The 23,750-nt window shown below is 45.2% G+C and overlaps 1 protein-coding gene and 1 pseudogene across 1 annotated transcript in view; one reads left to right on the top strand and one right to left on the bottom strand.

Annotated features, from left to right (window-relative positions):
* The window catches only part of SH3BGR (SH3 domain binding glutamate rich protein), an 81,418-nt gene that overhangs the window by 12,909 nt on the left and 44,759 nt on the right, over positions 1-23,750 (bottom strand). Inside the window, 1 exon segment of the mRNA XM_044287465.1 lies at positions 13,580-13,660. Within this exon segment, the coding sequence (XP_044143400.1) occupies positions 13,580-13,660 (81 nt within the window).
* On the top strand, positions 14,050-14,148 carry LOC122933595 (annotated as a pseudogene).

Here is a 23,750-nt window from a genome sequence, read left to right as displayed (position 1 = left end):
ACTGACAAACGGACAGAAAATGGATGCACACATGGATGCAGAATGGCCATGAAAAACTGACAGCGTGTCCGATTTTAACATGCGTTTTTTTTCACTGTCATGTGCCTGCAGCCTTACATGGTCATACATCATCTTCTGGAGACCTGGATGTTATAAAGATACAAAAAGTTAGGCCTCATGCACACAAACGTATTTTGTTTCCGTGTCCGTTCCATTTTTTTTGGCGGCTAGGATGCAGACCCATTCATTTCAATGTGTCCTGCATAAAATGCGGACAGCACACTGTGCGCTATCCGCAATCTGTATGTTCGTTCTGTAGCCCCGCAAAAAACAATATAGTGCATGTCCTATTTTTTTCTAGTTTGCGGACAAGGATAGGCATTATTTCAATGGATCCGCAAAAATAGCAGATCCGCAAAAAAAAAAAAAACAGATGCCATACGGACGTCATCCGTTTTTTTTGCGGACCGCAAAACACATACGGTTGTGTGCATGTAGCCTTAATTAAATAAACTCCAATTGATCATTCTGATGTAATATTCACATGCAGCCACAAGGAGGCGAGCTTGTCCCTCGATACAGCAGAAGCGCAGGAGACATTAGGTCCAGTAAGATGACTACAGGGGAGTGTCGGAGGTTTGCTGCTGGCGGCTTGATCCCGCCATATTTAATCACTCCAGAAGAGACGACCCATTTCATACAGGAATGTGACATATTGGTCATGACTGCGGCTAATCAGGTCTAATCTGATCTGCATGAGACACATGACAGCAGCCATCTGCCAGCACAGATACATGCATATTGTATGACATATAGCCTGTGCCACCTCCTCTGCCATTAGTGAGGCTGCAGCCGTCATACAGTGTGCTGCCTGCTCAGCCCTATTTAATAGGATAATGAATACACGTACATGTTTATACCCCGCAAACCGCAGGAAGGGAATCTGCTTAAAGGACCATTAACCCCCCGGCAGCTTGTTTGTGCCTACATACCACCAAAATGCTTTCCAGAGTGCCCGTATAATACCACCATGACATGCTCACATATTACCATTGTAAAGCATACTACTTCCCACATAGTGCTGCTGTAAATCTCCTATATAATACCATCAAACAGTGACTACAGTCGTGGCCAAATGTTTTTTTGAGATTGACACAAAGTTTGTTTTTCACACAGTTTGCTGCTTCAGTTTTTCTGAAGTTTGCATTATCTCTAGATTGTTAAGAAGAGATAATTGCAAAGTCATTTCTTGCAATGAAAATTTAATTAAAGGGGTCGTCTCACTTCCGAAAATGGCATTTATCATGTAGAGAAGGTTAATACAAGGCATTTACTAATGTATTGTGATTGTCCATATTACTTCCTTTGCTGGCTTTATTCATTTTTCCATCACATTATACACTGCTCGTATCCATGGTTATGACCACCATGCAATCCAGGGATTGGACTGCAGAGGACTAGGGTCCCGTGCCATGAAAATTAGGGTTGTTTCGATACCAAAATTTAGATTCGGTTTCGATACCATGAAAAAGTATTGCAATTATTGCAATACTCGATACCATTCGATACCACGCGAAAAAATTAAACACTATAATATTTTTATAGTTTGGACTTTTCGGACGTGGCAATATGTGATATGTTTATTTATTGTTTATATAGTTTATATGTAAAATTAGGAAAGGGGGTGATTTATACTTAATATTTTGTTTTTTTAAAACTTTTTTTACTGTTTATTTATTTACTATTTCCCCCCTTAGGGGCTAGAACCTGGGATCTTTTGATCCCTTGTGCTATTCCCCCTAAGGCTGAGTTCACACGAGCGTGACAGATTTGGTCCGGATGCGTTCAGGGTGCGTTCAGTTAAACTCGCACCATTTTGCAAGCAAGTTCAGTCAGTTTTGGCTGCAATTGCGTTTAGTTGTTCAGTTTTTTCCGCGCGGGTGCAATGCGTTTTGATGCGTTTTTCACGCGCGTGATAAAAAACTGAAGGTTTACAAACAACATCTCCTAGCAACCATCAGTGAAAAACGCATTGCATCCGCACTTGCTTGCAGATGCAATGCGTTATTAATGCAGCCCCATTCACTTCAATGGTGCCAGGGCTGCGTGAAAAACGCAGAATATAGAACATGCTGCGATTTTAAAGCATTGCAGAACTGATGCATGAAAAAAAACGCTCATGTGCACAGCCCCATTGAAATGAATGGGTCAGGATTCAGTGCAGGTGCAATACGTTCACCTACTGCATTGCACCCGCGCGGAAATCTCGCCCGTGTGAACGCAGCCTAATAGAGCTCTATCAGGGTGAATAGGACTTCACATTCTCCCTGCTGCCCTGTGTATAGTACACACGGCAGCAGGGAGATTACCATGGAAGGCTTCAGTAGCGTCCTGGCTGCCATGGTAACTGATCGGAGGATTACACAGGATTACACTGCTGGGGCTCTGATCAGAAGCTGGCACTGCCACCAATGAGGAGGAGGGGAGGGGACCCTGCGGCCACTGCCACCAATGTTTCTAATACTGGGAGGGGAGAAGGGCGCACTGCGCCAGCAATGTTTCTAATACTGGGGAGGGGGGGAGAAGGGCGCACTGTGATCAGGGAGCTGCGATCAGTGGCAGTTAACCCCCCAGGTGCGGCACCTGAGGGGTTAACTGCGGCTGATCGCAGCGCCGTGTCATAGAGGCAGGGTGCCGGCTACGTGATTCTGCCTCCTCCTGTATTTGTATTAGAAGTTAACTTTCATTAGTGGCGCAGTGCGCCCGTCCCTCCTCCTCCCGTCTCTCCTCATGGCAGCGGCAGCACAGGGGGGAGGAAGAGACTTCTTCCTTCTCCCCTGTGCTGCTAAGGGAACGCAGCCCAGTATCGAAAAAATGGAAATCCCGGTATCGTATCGAAACTGATACAAAAGTATCGATTGGGTATCAAAATTTCGATACCCGAAACTACCCTAATGCCAACAGTAAAGCATTCAGACACAATTCATGTGTGGGGTTCCTTGTCATCCAAGGTAGTGAGCGCACCCACTATTTTGCCTAAGAACACTGCCATGAATAAAGAATGGGACAAGAACATCATCCAAGAGCAACTTGGGCACCAGGACAACTCTTTTAATATGCATCCTTACAAATGTGGATGTAACCAGGATAATTCCATTCCATGATACTAATAATACAGTTCCCCTTAAAATGCAATATTCCCAAATATCCTGAAACTCCTGTGAGTCCTCCGAGTTCTGTGAAGCCATTTCTTAGCTATATATAATTATGTTTCTATGAAAACTGGGTGACTGTCACAGACGTTCCCGCGACAAGGTGGCAGGAGATCGGTGAGACTGGCAACACGTGGTTTGATCTGACATGTTTTCCGATTGGATTCAAATGATGTCTGTGTTGTTTCTGGTGCTTGCCACACCTTATTTCCCCAGGTGTGGCTATTATGGTCATTTAACCTTCTCTATTTATTATTGTTTCTCCCACTATTCTATGCGTTTTTTAGCTTCTGATTGAGTTGTGGATAGCTGGTGTGTGGATCTCGGCTGAGCTTCTGGTGCTGCCATAGCCACTTGAAGTTAAGTGTTTACTTTCCCTTTTGTATTTGTTTTGTGTTATTTTGTGTGTTTCTTTTCCCTGTCATTTGTATTAAGGCCTGAGGGAGACTCCTGTTTGTCCTTCCTTTTGGAGGAACCGGTTGTCTCAGTCCTGACATTAGTATTAGGGTCCTATAGAGCGAGTTAGGACACTAGGTATTCCTGTGTATGAACTCACCTACCTCTGGGGTCTGTTCATACTGGTAGTTAGTTAGGACTTTGATTAGCGTTTTACTAGGAGGTGTCCATCTCCTTTCCCTAGTTTCCAGGCCTTATTTCCTCACCCCTTTCCCTCCTATGTTCGGTGTGGGGTTTCCATCCCACACCCGAACGTGACATTATAAACCACCAAAACAGTCTTTTGTTTTGCTTGTTTCAGTACAGCCATGGATCCTATTGCTGCACTGGCCGGAAGGCTTTAGGGGCTGTCTTTGGAGGTAGCTGACCTCCGCACAACCGTCTCACAGATCTAGAGACCACAGGCTGCTGGTCCTAGTGGTGGTTACCAGGCCTGTCTCGAACCTAAAGTTGCCCTCCCGGACAGATTCTCTGGGGGAAGTGATAATTTCATTTTTAGGGAAGCGTGCAAATTGTATTTTAGGCTACGTCCACACTCATCTGGGGATGAGATTCAGAGAGTTGGTGTGGTTATTTCGTTGCTTAAAGGGGACGCTCAGTCATGGGTTTTTTCTCTGCCGACCAGATCACAGTCTCTCCGATTGGTGGATGAATTTTTCAAAGCTCTGGGTCTCATCTATGATGACCCGGATGGGACCTCCCGGGTGGAGACCAAGCTACGTGGCCTTTATCAGAGAAAGCGTTCTGCTAAGATCTATTGCTCTGAGTTTAGGAAGGGGGCTACGGATACTGAGTGGAACGATCCGGCTCTCCATAGTCAGTTCTGTCAGGGATTATCAGAGAGGCTTAAGGACGCTTTGGCCTTTCATGAAAATCCTGAGTCTCTGGAAGCCGCTATGTCTCTTTCAGTACGCATTGATAGACGCCTGAGAGAGAGATCCAGGGGCCCCACTCTCAGGACGTACTATCACATAACGTATTGTCTTCCTCTGACACTTTGGGTGAAGATTCTCTTGGCTTTATGTCTGGGGACGAACCCATGTAATTCGGGGGAGCTACTCCCAGATCTGCTTTTCAGCGTATTAATCATAGGAAGAGAGTGTGTTTTTTCTGCGGACAAAAGGGACATTTTATCAATGTATGTCTATGCATTCAGCGTCAAAAAGAAAAAAAAAAAAGGGATATCTAATTCCAATCTGACTTTTGGAGGGGTGAGATGAGAGTCAGAGAATGTGCATTTGTCTTAGACTGGTAGTACCCAATTTCTCCTGACTGCCGAGGTGGCGCTAGAGTCCAAGACTGTGGGAGTTCAGGTGTTTATCAACAGTGGGGCAGGGGTGAACCTGATTGATGCTCAGTTCGTCCATATGCACGGGTTGTCACCAAGTGCATTAGAGAAAAACATTTCCATTTTTGCTATTGATTCTGCACCTCTATCTCGGAAGTGTTTATCTTAGATGGTGCATGACATCCGATTAAGAGTGGGTGACTTTCATCAGGAGTTCATTTTGTGTTTTGTGTTGGAGGGTCTCCCTGTTCCGGTGGGTTTACCATGGTTAAGCAAGCACAATCCAACCATCGATTGGCAAGCTAGACAGATTCTGGATTGGGGTGATTATTTTGTTCACAATTGTCTGAATACATCTTTTTTTGCTTTAAAGGGACACTGACAGGCCCTATAAACATATTTAGTTATTCCTATGCAGTCATAGATCTATTAAAGTGTATTCCAATGTTATAAGAGTACCCCCTGTCCGCATTGTAAACCATGTAAAAACAACTTTATATTCATCTGTCAATCACATTTCTTTATGCCCAAGAGGCGTTTTTTTCTCATACCTTTCTGCCCAGCCGCGCCTCAACTGTCGATTCCTACCGCCGCCCAACTCATTATTATTCACTGCGCTGGGCGGCTCTTACATTCCCTGATCCTGTCAGCAGAGAGATTTTCTTGGCCGGCGCAGACGCATTAACTATCAGAATTTCTGATGACATCACGCTCTGGAGTGCTGGATACGAGTGCTTTGGAGGAGAGATCGGACGCAGGCGCATTCAATTACAGGCTTGGGAGGGTGCCGGCGCATGCGCAGATGGTCCGATTGAGGCCGATGCCCATAAGTCTCTATCTATCGGGCATGCGCGGGAACTGACAGGATCGGGGAATGTAAGAGCCGTCCAGTGCAGTGAATAATAATGAGTTGGGCGGCGGTAGGAATCGACAGTTGAGGCGCGGCTGGGCAGAAAGGTATGAGAAAAAACGCCCCTTGGGCATAAAGAAATGTGATTGACAGATGAATATAAAGTTGTTTTCACATGGTTTACAATGCGGACAGGGGGTACTCTTATAACATTGGAATACACTTTAATAGATCTATGACTGCATAGGAATAACTAAATATGTTTATAGGGCCTGTCAGTGTCCCTTTAACCACTAAAACATTACCCTCTTTTATATCTGATTTTGCCAATGTATTTTCTGAAAGTGGATGCCAGGATTTACCTCCGCATCGGGAATATGATTGTCCTATCAACCTTATTCCCGGAGCTAAGTTGCCCAAATCTAGGTTGCATAACCTTTCAGGGCCCGAAAGACTGGCAATGAGAGGGTATATTACCGAGAGTTTGGCTAAAGGACACATAAGACCTTCCAAGTCTCTAGTGAAAACAGGGTTTTTCTTTGTTAAAAAAAAAAGACGTAACTCTTAGGCCATGTCTGGATTTCCTTGAGCTCAATCGGATTACTGTCCGTGATCCTTAACCCCTTCCTTAGATTTCTTATTTGTTTACCAGATTTTTGATGCCAAGGTGTTCTCCAAGTTGGACTTAAGGGGGGCATATCATCTGGTCAGGATCAAGAAAGGGGATGAATGGAAGACGGCTTTTAATACCCCAGAGGGTCACTTTGAGAACCTGGTCATGCCTTTTGGGTTGACCAATGCTCATGCGGTTTTCCAGCATTTTGTGAATGACATTTTTCATCACCTAGTGGGGAGGTTTGTTGTCATGTATTTGGATGACATACTAATTTATTCTCCAGACATGGAGGCTCATCAGGATCATGTTACACAGGTGTTACAGATCCTATGAGATAATAAATTGTACTCAAAATTAGAGAAGTGTGTTTTTGCTGTACACAAGGTGCAATTCTTGGGCTACCTGCTGTCATCTTCAGGTTTTCAAATGGATCCAGAGAAAGTCAGTGCTGTATCACACTGGGATCGACCCGAAAATCTAAAGGCTCTTATGCGGTTTTTGGGGTTCACCAACTATTACCGAAAATGTATTCAGAACTATTCGACAGTGGTGAAACCCTTAACTGACATGACTAAGAAAGGGACAGATGTTTCAGTGTGGTCTGATTCGGCGTTGCGAGCCTTTTCTGCATTTATGGAGTGCTTCGTTTCTGCCCCTATATTGGTGCAGCCGGATGTATCACAACCTTTCATTGTGGAAGATGATATGACAGAGGTCGGGGTAGGAGCAGTCTTATCGCAGGGCCCGTCACCTGGTGAATGGCGCCCATGTGCATTTTCCCCTAAAAACTCTCTGTCGCAGAGAGAAATTGTGATGTGGGTAACAGAGAGTTGTTGGCCATTAAGTTAGCTTTCGAGGAGTGGTGTCATTGGTTGGAAGGGGCGATTCATCCAATCGCGGTGTTCACAGATCCCAAAAATCTGACTTACTGAACCCAAGGCTGGCCTTTGTTTTTCACCAGATTCAATTTCATTGTCACTTATTGTCCTGGGGTTAAGAACGTCAAGGCAGATGTCTTGTCACATAGTTTTTCTGGAGGTAGTGATTTTGAAAATCCGAATCCGATACTGTCGGAGGGGGTGGTGATATCCACTCTTTACCCTGACCTAGAAGGTGAAGGTGTTAGAGGCTCAGGGAGACGCACCGGAGTCTTGCCCCTCTGGGAAATTGTTTGTTCCATCAGAATTGCGTCATAAGGTGTTTGAGGAAGATCACTGTACGGTTCTTACGGGACACCATGGGAGTAGATCCACTGCCGACCTTATCTCTCGTAGATTATGGTGGCCGGGGTTGCGTAAGTGTGTTGAGGACTATGTGTTGGCCTGTAGTATCTGTGTATGCGCTAAGGTGTCCCATCGACCTTCTGGATCTCTACTTCCATTGCCTATACAGTCCAGACCATGGACTCACTTGTCTATGGATTTTATTACTGATCTGCCTAATTCTGAAAAGACAGTTATTCTGGTCGTAGTTGATCGTTTTAGTAAAATGGTGCACTTTATAGCGTTGCCGGGCCTACCTAATGCTAAAACACTTGCGCAAGTGTTTGTTGACATTGTGAAACTTCATGCCATTCCCTCTGACATGGTCTCGGATCATGGGACTCAGTTTGTGTCCAGATTCTGGAAGGCGTTCTGTACTCGGTGGGGGGTACAACTGTCTTTTTATTCTGCTTTTCATCCTCAGATGAATGAACAGACAAAGTGCACTAATCAGAGTCTGGAGACTTACTTAAGATGTTTTGTCTCTGAGAACCAGGAGGAATGGTCCTCGTTTTTGTCTTTGGCCCAGTTTGCCATAAATAATTGCAAACAGGAGTCCACTGGTAAGTTGCCATTTTTTGGGGCATATGGGTTTCACCAACAATTTGGCACATTCTCTGGTTTGCATACTTCCGGTATCCCTGAGTAGGAACGTTTTTCGTCATCATTGTCTTCTATATGGCGGAAAATTCATAATAACATGATGAATATGGGCAACAAGTATGAACGTGTGGCTGACAGGAAACGTATGAATGGTCCGGACCTAAGTGTGGGTGATTTTGTGTGGATGTCCACAAGAAATATTAAGTTGCAGGTTCCTTCTTGGAAGTTGGGTCCAAGGTTTATTGGTCCATATAAGATCACTGCCATTATTAATCCTGTAGCTTTTCGTCTTGAACTTCCTCAGGCTCTGAAAATTCATAATGTGTTTCACAAATTTTTGTTGTAGAGATATGTTGAACCTTTGGAGTCATCCCCCTTGCCACCTGCTCCTGTCATGGTGGACGGCAGTTTGGAATTCCAGATCGCCAAGATTATCGACTCTCGAGTTCTCCATAGATCTCTTCAGTATCTTGTTCACTGGAAGGGTTATGGACCAGAGGAGAGGAGGTTTGTACCAGCATCTGACGTGAATGCCAGCCGTTTGGTGAAATCCTTACACAGGTCTCATCCGGATAAGGTTGGTCCTTGGTGCCCGAAGGTTTTCCCTTTCATTTGTATTTAGGCCTGAGGGAGACTCCTGTTCGTCCTTCCTTTTGGAGGAACAGGTTGTCTCAGTCCTGACATTAGTACCAGGGTCCTTTAGGGTGAGTTAGGACATTAGGTATTTCTGTGTATGAACTCACCTACCTCTGGGGTCTGTTCATACTGGTAGTTAGTCAGGACTTTGATTGGGCTTTTACTAGGAGGTGTCCATCTCCTTTCCCTAGTTTCCAGGCCTTATTTCCTCACCCCTTTCCCTCCTATGTTCGGTGTGGGTTTTCCATCCCACACCCGAACGTGACAGTGACAAACAAAATGGATTGCATGAGAGATCCCACTTCAGCTGTCACCCAGCTTTTCCACAATTCTAAATGGCAATTCCGCCTAGTTATGCTTTGATACATTATAAGAAGAAAAGTGTCCGGACACACATCTTAATCGTTGAATTCAGGTTTGATTCAGTCCTGTTGCCACAGGTGTATAAAATCCAGCCCCCAGCCATTCAGTCAACTTTCCAGACATTTGCGTTCTCAAGAGCTCCCTGAATTCCAGCGTGGTCCTGTAATAGGATGTTATCTCTGCCACAAGTCACTTCCTGAAATATCTTCCCTCCTTGATATTCCACCATCACCTGTGTGCAGTATTATAAAGTGGAATGAATCACAGCAACTCAGCCATGAAGTGGAGACCATGTAACGTTACAAGTGGGGTCGCTAAGTGCTGAGGAGCATAAAGCATAAAAGTCACCAACGCTCTGCTGACTCCATAACGGCAGAGTCCAGACCTCCTCCGCCATTAACATCAGGACAAAAACTGTGCTGTGTCGGGAGCTTAATGGCATGGGTTTCCATGGCCGAGCAGCTGCATGCAAGCATTACATCACCAAGCACAATGCTAAGCATCGGATGAAGTGATAGAAAGCATGTCGCCCCTGGACTCTGGAGCAGTGGAGATGTCTTCTGTGGAGTGATGGATCATACTTCTCTATCTGTCAGTCTGAGGGACAAGTCTGGTGAATGCCAGGAAAATGTTACCTGCCTGACTACATTGTGCCAGCTGTAAGGTCTGGTGGAGGATGGATAATACTATTGGGATGTTTTTCAGGGGTCGGCCCCTCAGATCCAGTGAAATCCAAATGTTTCGGCAGACCAAGACATTTTGGACAATTGTTTGCTTTTAGCTTTGTGGGAACAATTTGGGGAAGACCCTTTTCTCTTCCAGCATGACTGTGCCCCAGTGCACAAAGCAAGACCCATAAAGGCATGGTCGGGGGATTTTGGTGTGGAAGAATTTCACTGCACAGAGTCCCTGACTTGAACCCCATTCAGCACCTTCGGGGAGAACTAGAATGGAGATTGCGAGCCAGGCCTTCTCCTCCAACATCAGTATCTGACCTCACAAATGCTCTTCCGGATGAATGGCCAAAAATTCCCGCAGACACCCTCCAAAGGGGGACCAACTCAATATTAATTCCCATGGATTTAGAATGAGGGGGGGGCGGGGGTCAGTCCGCTCATGTAAGATACATCTCTTTGCAGATTTTTAGGCCTAAACCAGTGGTGTCCAACCATTTTTCGTCTGAGGGCCGCACTAGACTTGGTATAAATTTTGCAGACCGGAACCAGGTAGCTTTGCCAGAAAGAAATGCAAACGCTGTGAGGGGCACGTGTAAGCATTACTACTGTGAAGAGGGCACATATCTAGGCATAACTACTGTGAGGGGGCACATATGTGGGCATAATTACTGTGAGGAGGGCACATATCAGGGTATAACTACTGTGAGGAGGGCACATATCAGGGTATAACTACTGTGAGCTGTGAGGAGGGTACATATCAGGGCATAACTACTGTGAGGGGGCATGAGTGAGCATTACTACTGTGAAGAGGGCACATATCTGGCATAACTACTGTGAGGGGGCACATATCTGGGCATAACTACTATGAGGGGGCACATATCTGGGCATAACTACTGTGAGGGGGCACATATCTGGGCATAACTACTGTGAGGGGGCACATATCTGGGCATAACTACTGTGAGGAGGGCACATATCAGGGCATAACTACTGGGAAGAGGGCACATATCTGGGCATAACTACTGTGAGGGGGCATGTGTGAGCATTACATCTGTGAAGAGGGCACATATCTTGGCATTATTACTGTGAGGGGGCACATATCTGGGCATAACTACTGTGAGGTGGCATGTGGGAGCATTAAGTCTGTGAAGAGGGTACATATCTTGGCATTATTACTGTGAGGGGGCATGTGATGTATACATGTGTGTATGTAGTGCAGTATGTAATTATCACACACTGCACTACATACATTACACACATGTATACATCACATACTGCGCTGTCACCTTCTTCTGCAGGTCTACCTTGATGTCTGGTCTTTAGGCTTCAGTCAGATCCTCCACCGCCATGCTTACGCTGTGTGCCCGACACCACCAGGAGCTGGCCCCTCCTCCTTTCATCTCCCGCCGGCTTCTCCTACAGCAGGGCGCTCTATCGCTTCCAGTGCCCGCCCAATCTTAACAATCAGGGGCGTAGCTAGAAATGACTGGGCTCCATAGAAAAATAAATTATGGCCCCCCCCTCCCGGCTCTCCCACCCCCACATACCTATTGGACCTCCCACCCCTTCTAGAGTTTTCACCCAAACACCCCTCCAGGACCTCCCACCCCAACACAGATCCCCCTTCAGTGTCCTCAACAGATCTCCCCCTTCAGTGTCCTCCACAGATCCCCCCTGCAGTGTCCTCCACAGATCCCCCCTTCAGTGTCCTCCACAGATCCCCCCTTCAGTGTCCTCCACAGATCCCCCCTTCAGTGTCCTCCACAGATCCCCCTTCAGTGTCCTCCACAGATCCCCCCTTCAGTGTCCTCCACAGATCCCCCCCTTCAGTGTCCTCCACAGATCCCCCCCATTCAGTGTCCTCCACAGATCCCCCCTTCAGTGTCCTCCACAGATCCCCCCCTTCAGTGTCCTCCACAGATCCCCCCTTCAGTGTCCTCCACAGATCCCCCCTTCAGTGTCCTCCACAGATCCCCCCCATTCAGTGTCCTCCACAGATCCCCCCTTCAGTGTCCTCCACAGATCCCCCCCTTCAGTGTCCTCCACAGTTTCCCCCCTTCAGTGTCCTCCACAGTTTCCCCCCTTCAGTGTCCTCCACAGATATCCCCCCCACCCAGAGCCGCTTCCTAGCTAATTTATTCACTGCACTTGCCTCTGTGAACATGAAGAGAAGCGCCATAATCTCGCACAGGCGCACTGGCAGAGACCAGGAAGACGGTGCATGCGCACTTCGATGCCTCTGCCAGTGCGCCTGTGCGAGATTACAGCGCTTCTCTTCAATTTCACAGAGGCAAGTGCAGTGAACAAATTAGCTAGGAGGCAGGGCTGGGCGGGGAGATTGCAGTCACAGGCAGCATCGCTTTGCTGATAAAGTCCGGTCACTGCGTGGGCCGCATTTAGCCCGCGGGCCGTAGGTTGGGCATCACTGGCCTAAACATTTGATGAACATGCTGAGCTTGTACTCTTCATCCTTCCTTTATGGTGGCTCCAATGAACAGGCATTAATGGAAGGAAGAGAATCAACAGACCCATACAATCTCTCCCCATCCTCTAATGATAATGAAATTATTCTGCTGATTCTGTCCCAGTCTACACAGCAAAGATGGAAAGTGAGCTCCAGAGTACTGGAAGAATCAGCTTATTGTGCATTATCCATTTAAGGAAAAAAATTAGGAAGTCCTTTATGTGCATTTTTTAATGTTCTGGGGTTATAGTCCTGTGAAGACTGACACAGCCACATCCATAAGATAGGAGGGATGGTGCTGTGGACTGAGGGAGGGGATTTCACTGTACTTTTTCATTATTTTTATGTACGTTTATGGGACTGTGCCTATGGTACCCACCAGAGGGCACTATGCTCATACAAAGGCAAAAAGCGAAACAAAACCCACTGATATTGTGCCATTGTATGAAAATTGTCAAAATAATAATAAAAATGATATTTGAATATATATATTTGAAGTGTATGTCCCACAACGAAATATGACATTTTTCTCTTAGGTGACAAAACGCATAACATTTGTTAATTGGAATGATTTTTATAAAACGCCCCCTGTGTGTGGATATTGCAGTTACATACTCGTTATGGCGCCCCCTGCTGGTCTTTTGATTCCCACTCAGAAAGTCCACCAAATGTGTCCAGTGTTGGTGAGCAGAAGTCTCTTCTAGTGCGTTAATTATTATTGGCTGGATGCACAATAGCAGGAATAACTCCGCGGCCCGTACACCAGAGGATCTGGGAGGAGGGACCGAGCTACTGAGCATGTGTGACCACCAGCACTGGTCACATTAGGTGGACATTCTCAGGGGGAATCAATCAAACACTGCGTCATAACAAACATGTAACTGCATCATCTGCATAAAGTGAATATTTATTCATGGGACAAACTTCAAATGGCTAAAAATTATAACTCCCCACAAAACTATTATTTCAGCCATTTCTGTGCAGCATGACACCAGAGATGATGTTGATACATATTGTATATAAGCTCTTGTGAGTATGTAGAGAAAAATGTGAAATATGACCAAACCAGATGTACGAGAGGCACGGGGCAATCAGGAATATCAATATACTGTAATATAAGAAAATGCAAAAATAATGTTATAGAATATAATGTACCTTTGCAGATGCAGCAGGAGCCAGACCCAGGAACACATAGATTTCATTCCCTTCCTTAGCATCAAAAAAAGACTCGAAGTCCTAAAAAAGAAAAACACCAGACTGGTTTTAAAAATTACATCACAAAAAAGGCTACATGCCCATGGCTGTGCAGTTTATGCAGATTTTCCATTCAATTTTTCTATGTGGATTTTGCACCAACTCCATGCCATACTTGCCCCAGATTTCTCCCTTTGCAATCTGCATGGAAAATCCACACAAAAAATGTATAAGCCTCAAATTGCTACATCCTCACCGCAAGTCAATATCCTCACATTAAAGAATGTACAGTATATGAATTGGAAAATTCTCTATTAACTCTCTCATTAACTTTGCTGGTACTGTTTTAGGCTGCAGATTGTCCGCAAGAAAATCTGCACAGAATGATAAAAATTCACAATATTTGCATGTAGCCTGCCTCTAACGGCTGAATCGCTTCTCGGCGTTTTGGCTAAGATCAAGTGTAGTAACTGTTCTTATCATTTCTGGAGGTTGAATCGGGCCCCTAGAATGTAAGGCAGAGAACCACACAGCATCCCTAGGGTGTACGGCTTGGGCCATTAGTGCCCTATGCTAGGGGACCAAGGGCTCTGCTGGATCTAAGCCAGGGCCAAAAGTGCCCCAGGAGTGGTGACCCTGGGGTGCCTAAACTCACTGGGGGTGGGAGCCCACTGAGTGATGGCACATTTGCATGCATTTCACTTTCTCACATTTTGAGCGCACACGCCTCTATTCTTTGCCCGGCCATCAGGCCTGGCATAAGGTGGAGGAATTTTTATAGTTCTGGCCGGATGTTCGGGCTGAGCGTCAGCACACATTCACTATTAATTAAAAATTTTTGTTCACTGTGTGTTCACTTTCCACGTTTGTTTGTCACAAGGATTTCTTGGGTTGCGGCGTCCTTATGGGTAACCCCTAGAGGGGCTATGTGTGGTTATCTTGGTTCCGTACCCCCCTGCAAAACCCCTTGGGTTCTCCATCCGGGGAGAGTCCAGCGCAGTTGTTGAAGCTCCGTGCCGACACCTTGGGTGGCAGCCGGAGCACAGATTTGGCCAGTGGCGTGCCCAGGGGGGGCGGTGCGCCCCGGGTGCCAGCTCTGACGGGGGTGCCAGCAGGCCCAAAAGCAATGAGCGCCTCCATCAATACAGATGGAAGTGCTCATTGCTGAAGCGCTGACACCCGTGACCCAGTCCCACATACTGCGGCGGGGCAGGGAGCGGAGCGCATAGTTCCCCGCCCCGCCGCCGATCACCGCCATAGGCTTCAGACCCAGTAGGCCTGAAGCCTTTGCGGTAGTGAAATCCCGGCACAGGTGCGCGTGATGATGTCATCGTGCGCGCCTGTGCAGGGACTCAGCAGCACAGTGCCGGGACTCTGCAAGCAAGTGCAGGTAAGTATTTAGCTTTTAGGGTTTCTTTCTTTCTTTCTTTCTTTCTTTTTTCTTTTATGTGCCAACTTTGGGGGACATGAGGGGGCCGGGGTGCACACAGGACAGAGGACGTGTGGGGGCAAACATTTATTTTATTTTATAATGTGGCAACTTTGGGCGGCATGAGGGGGCCAGGGTGGACAGAGGACGGGTGGGGGCAAACTTTTATTTTATTTTATAAAGTGACAACTTTAGGGGACATGAGGGGGGTGCACACAGGAGGACGTGGGGGGAATATGGTGGGATACTGTGTGGCACAGTGGGGGGGCAATTTATTATGGGAGGGATGGCAATGTGGGGGACACTACTGTGTGGGGGACACTACTGTGTGGAGGGCAGCTTGGGGGACACTACTGTGTGGGGGGCAGTGTGGGGGACACTACTGTGTGGGGGGCAGCGGGGGGGACACTACTGTGTGGGGGACACTACTGTGTGGGGGGCAGCGTAGGGGACACTACTATGTGAGGGGCAGCGTGGGGGACACTACTATGTGGGGGGCACTACTGTGTGGGGGAAATTACTGTGTGGGGGGCAGCATGGGGGCCTTGCTATTGGGGAGGCACTGTAGAGGCCAGTCTATTATTTCTGGGGACACTATATAGGGATTATTACCTGGAGCACAATATAGGGTGTTATTATTATTACTGGGGGCACTCTAGGGGACATTATAACTGCTGTGGACACTGTAGGAACATTTAGGGTCATTTATCAAACTGGTGTACAGCAGAACTGGCTTAGTCGCCCATAGCAGCCAATCAGATTCCACCTTTCATATTTGACAGCTCTTTTGGAAATCCAGTTCTACTTGACACCAGTTTAGTAAAGACCCCAATTATGTCTATAAGGGTCACAATTTTTTCAGCAGTATAGTACCTGGGGCATTGGGGGGCACAACAGGCACAGTATTGGGGGTGGCAGCAGGATGACACTGTGGGGACACCAGGATGGGGAGGTTGATGGAAAAATTGAGAAATCTAACGTGTCTGTGTAACAAACTCTGTAGAGACGAGATGCGGCTGAAAGAATTTGTCATGGCGGTCTAACGGAGGAGAAGAGGAAAGAGAAGGTCTACATGACAGGAGATGTCCCTGGATGTAAGAGGTATGTGGTCAAGTATTGGAAGGGGTGCCAGAGAAATGACCCGCCCCGGGTGCCAAACACCCTGGGCACGCCACTGGACTTGGCATACTCCCGGCTTCGGCTACGGGTTGCCTGTTTTGTCTCGGTCTCTTGCAGGAGACTTCTGGCCCGGAGGTAATGGAGGTAAAGGTTTATGGGGGGCCCTTCTCCTTTGGGAGAGGGCCTGTCATGGACTGTAACCTTGTGCACGTTTTTGTGTGGCACGCTGCATGATTTTGTTGCACGGGTTTAAAAAAAAAAAAAAAACTCTAACAGCTGACAATAAATTATAGTTTATAGACACAGAACATAAGTTTTCTAAATACATCAAATTACTATATGATACCATTAGATTATTATCCTGTACCGAGTTACATCCTTTACTATATTCCAGAGCTGCACTCACTATTCTGCTGGTGCAGTCACTGTGTACATACATTACATTACTTATCCTGTACTGATCCTGAGTTACATCCTGCATTATACTCCAGAGCTGTACTCACTATTCTGCTGGTGCAGTCACTGTGTACATACATTACTTATCCTGTACTGATCCTGAGTTACATCCTGCATTATACTCCAGAGCTGCACTCACTATTCTGCTGGTGCAGTCACTGTATACATACATTACATTACTTATCCTGTACTGATCCTGCGTTACATCCTGTATTATACTCCAGAGCTGCACTCACTATTCTGCTGGTGCAGTCACTGTGTACATACATTACTTATCCTGTACTTGTCACGACCATGGTCATGGTCGTGACTCCTGAACCGTATGCTGTTGCCTGCGGTCTGGATTGGTCGTTCAATCACAGGTGAGGGCCGCTAGTTTGCTGTCTCACTTGTGGTTGCCGCTGGCAACATAAGGTATGTGGCAGTAGAGCAGCTGGAGCTGCTTGCTAGGCTCCTCGCTGTCATAGCATGCGGTTGTCTCAGGCAACAGGTGAAGTGTGTGTTTGTGTGTACTTCCCCTTTAAGTGGCCGTCTTCCCTTGCTTTGTGTTGGAAGGGTTAAATCCCTTCTGTGTGTGTGAACACTGGGTGTGTCTGTGTGGGTGTGGCTACTTGGGCCTATAAAGCCTCAGTGAAGATCACTAGTCCCCATTACTAGTGAATATCAGATTTGGATCAATAGAGAATAATGGTGACATTCATCCATAAATAGCACCATTTATTCTTTACTATATCATCCTGGAGCATTTATTATTTAGGGATTTTTAGGGACCGGTTAGCACTAGGTTCGGGGACAGGGAACCTCCACCATCAGGGGGCCGCCCTGGGCACAGCAGACCTCTAGGGATTCTAGGGGTAGCTGGTTCTTGTTTCTAGCCCTGCAATCTAGCGGGCTAGAATAATTTCTCCGTACCCATCTAATTAAGTGTATACCCTGTCACTACGTGTGTTTTTCTTCTTGGGGGCTACTACTCCCCCACTGAGTAATCTCAGTAAATGTAGTTTTTTCACTGTTGGTATATACATACCTATACCCACTTAAATATTTAATAAAGGTATTTTTAAAAGTCACTTCCTTTTCATACATGCCCTTACCTCAAAAACTATTGTGACAATATATCTCATTTAAAAAATTTCAATACGGATAGTAAATTTGAGGGGAATACACCGTGAGGACTACAACCACCCTTATTACCACCGCCATCACTACCTTCCTTTCCTACTCCTTCCTTCCCCTGTTGGTCAGAACGCTGCAGACAGATCGAATAGATAGATCTGATAGATTAGACAGACAGACAGATAGACAGATAGACAGATAGAGAGATGATATTGGGCTCTTTTCACATTGCATTTTGCAGGGTCTAGTATGAGGGCATTAAAGGGGATTAAATACCACAGATTGGCAGCTGCATATGCAGATAAGTGCATGACAATGACGGCCCATGTATAGGAACACTAGACACTGTTGGGGCTGCTCATTTGTCTGTAGGAGGGTAATTGGGGTGCTCAGAGGTTACAAGCCAAAGAGAGTAAAACTAACCCTAAAATGTTCTTCAATTATATAAATGTTAAAAAGTATAAATCTGAAGGTGTCGGCCCGTTAAAGAGTAATGAGGAGGGAGTCGCAGAGAGCGACGAGGAGAAAGCAAAGCTGTTAAATATTTTTATCTCCAATGTATTCACTGAGGAAAATAAACTGTCAGATGAAATGCCGAATGTTGAAATACATTCCCCGTTAAAAGTGTCCTGTCTGACCCAGGAAGAAGTGCAACAGCGACTTAAAAAGATTAAAATAGACAAATCGCCAGGACCGGATGGCATACACCCTCGTATCCTAAGGGAATTAAGTAATGTCATAGCCAGACCCTTATTTCTGATATTTGCAGATTCTATACTGACAGGGAATGTCCCACAGGATTGGCGCATGGCAAATGTGGTGCCAATATTCAAAAAGGGTCCAAATACAGAGCCTGGAAACTATAGGCCGGTAAGTTTAACATCTGTTGTGGGTAAACTGTTTGAAGGTTTTCTGAGAGATGCTATGTTAGAGCATCTTAACGGAAATAAGCAAATAACGCCATATCAGCATGGCTTCGTGAGGGATCGGTCATGTCAAACTAATTTAATCAGTTTCTATGAGGAGGTAAGTTCTAGACTTGACAGCGGCGAATCAATGGATGTCGTGTATCTGGACTTCTCCAAAGCGTTTGACACTGTACCACATAAAAGGTTAGTATATAAAATGAGAATGCTCGGACTGGGAGAAAATGTCTGTATGTCGGTAAGTAACTGGCTCAGTGATAGAAAACAGAGGGTGGGTATTAACGGTACACACTCAGATTGGGTCACTGTCACTAGTGGAGTACCTCAGGGGTCAGTACTGGGCCCTATTCTCTTCAATATATTTATTAATGATCTTGTAGAAGGCTTGCATAGTAAAGTATCAATTTTCGCAGATGACACTAAACTGTGTAAAGTAATTTACACTGATGAGGACAGTATACTACTACAGAGGGATCTGGATAGACTGGAGGCTTGGGCAGATAAGTGGCAGATGGGGATTAACACTGACAAATGCAAAGTTATGCACATGGGAAGGAATAATGCAAGTCACCCGTACATATTAAATGGTAAAACACTCAGTAACACTGACATGGAAAAAGATGTAGGAATTTTAATAAACAGCAAACTAAGCTGCAAAAAACAGTGTCAGGGAACTGCTGCCAAGGCCAATAAGATAATGGATTGCATCAAAAGGGGCATAGATGCCCATGATAAGAACATAGTCCTACCACTTTACAAATCACTAGTCAGACCACACATGGAGTACTGTGTACAGTTCTGGGCTCCAGTGAACAAAGCAGACATAGCAGAGCTGGAGAGGGTCCAGAGGAGGGCAACTAAAGTAATAACTGGAATGGGGCAACTACAGTACCCTGAAAGATTATCAAAATTAGGGTTATTCACTTTAGAAATAAAACGACTGAGAGGAGATCTAATTAATATGTATAAATATATCAGGGGTCAGTACAGAGATCTCTCCCATCAGCTATTTATCCCCAGGACTGTGACGAGGGGACATCCTCTGCGTCTGGAGGAAAGAAGGTTTGTACACAAACATAGAAGAGGATTCTTTACGGTAAGAGCAGTGAGACTATGGAGCTCTCTGCCTGAGGAGGTGGTGATGGGGAGTACAATAAAGGAATTCAAGAGGGGCCTGGATGTATTTCTGGAGCGTAATAATATTACAGGCTATAGCTACTAGAGAGGGGTCGTTGATCCAGGGAGTTATTCTGATGCCTGATTGGAGTCGGGAAGGAATTTTTATTCCCCTAAAGTGAGGAAAATTGGCTTCTACCTCACAGTTTTTTTTTTGCCTTCCTCTGGATCAACTTGCAGGATGACAGGCCGAACTGGATGGACAAATGTCTTTTTCGGCCTTATGTACTATGTTACTATGTTACTATCAGGCTTTCATACATAAGTTTGTGCTGGTGTTTTTTTCTTTACTTTTGCATTTCCAGTGTTTTTTTGCAGCCAGCTCCAGATGTTATCTGAAGGTCTATGGTAGGGGTACTCAGCTTGTGTAGCTAGCTGTCTGGACCCCTCCTCAGGATACAGGTACAGTTGAACACAGTGCTCCCTGCTTCACCGTTCCCCTGCCACCGATGATTCAGTGCTGACAAGAGTTATTCAAAGATGACATCACACCTGCTGCGCAGAGCCACTGACAGCACAGAAAAAAACTAAGGTTTGCTCCTCAACTGTGATGTCTATGATGTCATCACATTGCACCTGCCAGCACTGAATCACTAATGGAGAAGCAGGGAGCTAACAGCAGGGGAACATGTGGCAGGTGAATATTTAAAAGCGGCTCTGTCACCACGATCACCACTATTAAACCAGACATACTGCCTGCTGGGTCTCATAATGCTGATTAAAACGATACCTTTCTTTTGTCTGTACGATAAACAGCTACAGAGAAATCTGCGTTTTTATTCATATGCAAATGAGCAAATTGAGCACCAAGAGGCGGGGCTGAATGCTTTGAGCACTGCTTTGTAACACCCCCTGTGCTCTGCACACCTCCCCTTGATTGACAGGGCTAGATATGCTGAGGGCAGAGCTGTGTCCTAGAGCTGTGTGCTAGCAATATCATATCACTATGTACTATAGCTTCACCACACTGAGATCTGCTCATAAAGCTAATCTACATATTACTTTATTCACACACAATATATGATTATACAGACACCAGTAATTTGTGTTAGCTCATAAGCAGAGAAAAAAAAATACATTTCTATGTGGTAATGATATAGCTTAGAGGTTAAAGGGGTTGTCTCATCATAGACAATGGGGGCATATCGCTAGGATATGCCCCCATTGTCTTATAGGTGAGGGTCCCACTGCTGGGACCCGCACCTATATCGAGAACGGAGCCCCGCAAGTGAAGGAGGGCGCACTGCGCATGCACAGCGGCCCTCCATTCATTTTCTATGAGGCTGGCGAAAATAGCCGTCAGCCCCATAAAAAATTATAGAAAGAACTTATACTTCTCGTGGGACTTAAACCAAGAATTTCTATATACAAGATAGACCACTATACCACTATACTATTCTGTCAGAAAGGGTTAACTGTCTAGCTGGGTGAATCCTACTTTTTTACTTTACTTTGTGTCAGTCATCTAACCCTTATCTCTAAATTACTAAGAAGTCATAAGCACTTATTTAAGCCACATTCTTATCAGTAAGAAAAGAACTGAGCTATAATGAGTGTTTATAATGTCAGAGAGCAGAGATAAGGAGCCCGTCAGATTAGCAGCTGACGGAAAAGACAGAAAATTCGTATCCCTCTATTACAGCAATGATAATGAAGACCTGGCACTCTGTATGGTAGCTTATAGAGTTGCTTTTAATTGTCACATATCTCTGATACTGTGATGTGTTTCGGCAATGATTATGCCTTTTTTACAGTGTGCAAGCACAGAAACAGATTCATTTAAACAGCCCGCCCCAACAAAACAATCAATTACCTGTAGACGTCACGTTACCGTAACGGCAAGGTAGACATGCAAATTAAAGGGGGGGGGGGAAAGGAAAAAAAGAGAGAGAAACTTTATCAACAACAACAGATGTTGCAAGGTCCAATTTGTTCTTTTCATAAATAGTCTCTGAATATTCTGGTAATCAAGATCATTGAACTTCAAAAATACTGTTGGAGATCATAAAACAAGGAATTTAGATAAAGACCTATAAAAAACTATTCAATGCATAGTCGCGATTCAGACCTTTGGGTTCTAGGGTCTGGAGGCGGTATATCAATATGCTTCGCGTTTCAATAATCGGGCATTTCTATTCCCCCCCCACGTCTAGGTTCTGATATTTCCTCAGTGATTTGAAAGCGCAATTGTGCGATGGTGTGTTTCGGTGAATGAAAGTGATGAGGAATTGGTAGTAGTAGGTTGCCTTTTGTAATGGTGGATTTATGTTTGCTGATACGATCTTTCATGCGCATTGATGTCTCTCCTACATAGAGTAACCCACATGGACATTTAAGGATGTAGATGACAAATTTACTGTCACAGGTTAAAAAAAATACCTTGTATTGGAATTTTTTCTCCTGTGTGTGGGTGGGTTAAAAAGGAGCCTTTAGGAACACTGGAGCAGTGCATGCAATTCAAACATGGATAAGTGCCATGTTTTGTTGTAGAGAGCACACTTTGTTTCAGTGTACTTTTATTACTGCCGATATCTGATATTGTCTGCTCTCTTATAACAAAACATGGGAAAATTCTTGAATTCCTCGATTTGCGGGTAAGATTTTTGTACCATGCTCCAATGTTTATTAATGGTTGTTCTTACTTAATGTTTAGTTTTTTTCTAGTGTAATGCTTTAGTTTAAATGTCAGTTCTTGTTCCTCTGTCCATGGCATCTAGGATTGCTCCAAACAACATTTCATTGTATTGTACATTGTATTACATTGTATTGTACAGTGACAATAAAGGCATCTTATCTTACTTTGTTCATCAATGGATGATATTTCACTACAAAAGGTATGCAGGGTTTTTTGTTGGTTTTGTCCTGAGTGTGAGCTTCATAGATTCTATCCCTTTGTTGTTGCAATAAATGTGGGGGATATCCTCTTTGTCTGAATTTCAGAGTCATTTCATCCAATCTAGTTTCACGTGTGATGGAATCACTCACGATACGCTTGACTCTCTGATACTGGGAGTAAGGGAGTGATTGCTTGGTAGAAGCTGGATGATTACTAGTGTACATGAGTAAGGCTACTTTCACACTAGCGTTCGGGGCTCCGCTTGTGAGTTCCGTTTGAAGGCTCTCACAAGCGGCCCCGAACGGGGGCCCCGTACTGCCCTAATGCATTCTGAGTGGATGCGGATCCGCTCAGAATGCCTCAGTCTGGCACCGTCTGTCCTCCGCTCCGCTCAGCAGGCGGACACCTGAACGCTGCTTGCAGCGTTCGGATGTCCGCCTGGCCGTGCGTAGGTAAACGGATCCGTCCAGACTTACAATGTAAGTCAATGGGGACGGATCCGTTTGAAGTTGACACTATATGGCTCAATTTTCAAACGGATCCGCCCCCATTGACTTTCAATGTAAAGTCAAAACGGATCCGTTTGCATTATCATGAACAAAAAAATTGTAAAAAATGTATTTTATTTTTTTGTTCATGGTAATGCAAACGGATCCATTCTGAACGGATCTAAGCGTTTGCATTATAGGTGCGGATCCGTCTGTGCAGATACCAGACGGATCCGCACCTAAACGCAGGTGTGAAAGTAGCCTAAACTATTCAGATCTGTGTTTTTGACATAAAGATCAGTTTCCAATAAACCATTTGCTCCCCTAATAACCCAAGTGTCTATCAATGGGATTCAACATTTGTCAAAGTGAAGAGTGAACCAGCAGCTACATCGCAGTGCCGACTGACTACTGTTACGCCCTCTATTACAGCATCTCAGCTCTGTACAGAAAAAAGGGCTCCATATTTGTAATAAAGACCAATTTAAAAAATGATTTTTAGAACATAATAAGTACAATGCAGTAATAAGAAAAATGCCCCCAAAGGTGTATATAGCTTTTAACCCCTTAGTGACCAGCCTGTTTT

This window comes from Bufo gargarizans, chromosome 3 (genome assembly GCF_014858855.1).
Source record: "Bufo gargarizans isolate SCDJY-AF-19 chromosome 3, ASM1485885v1, whole genome shotgun sequence".
NCBI lineage: Eukaryota > Metazoa > Chordata > Amphibia > Anura > Bufonidae > Bufo > Bufo gargarizans.
This window is presented reverse-complemented; position numbering and strand designations above follow the sequence as displayed.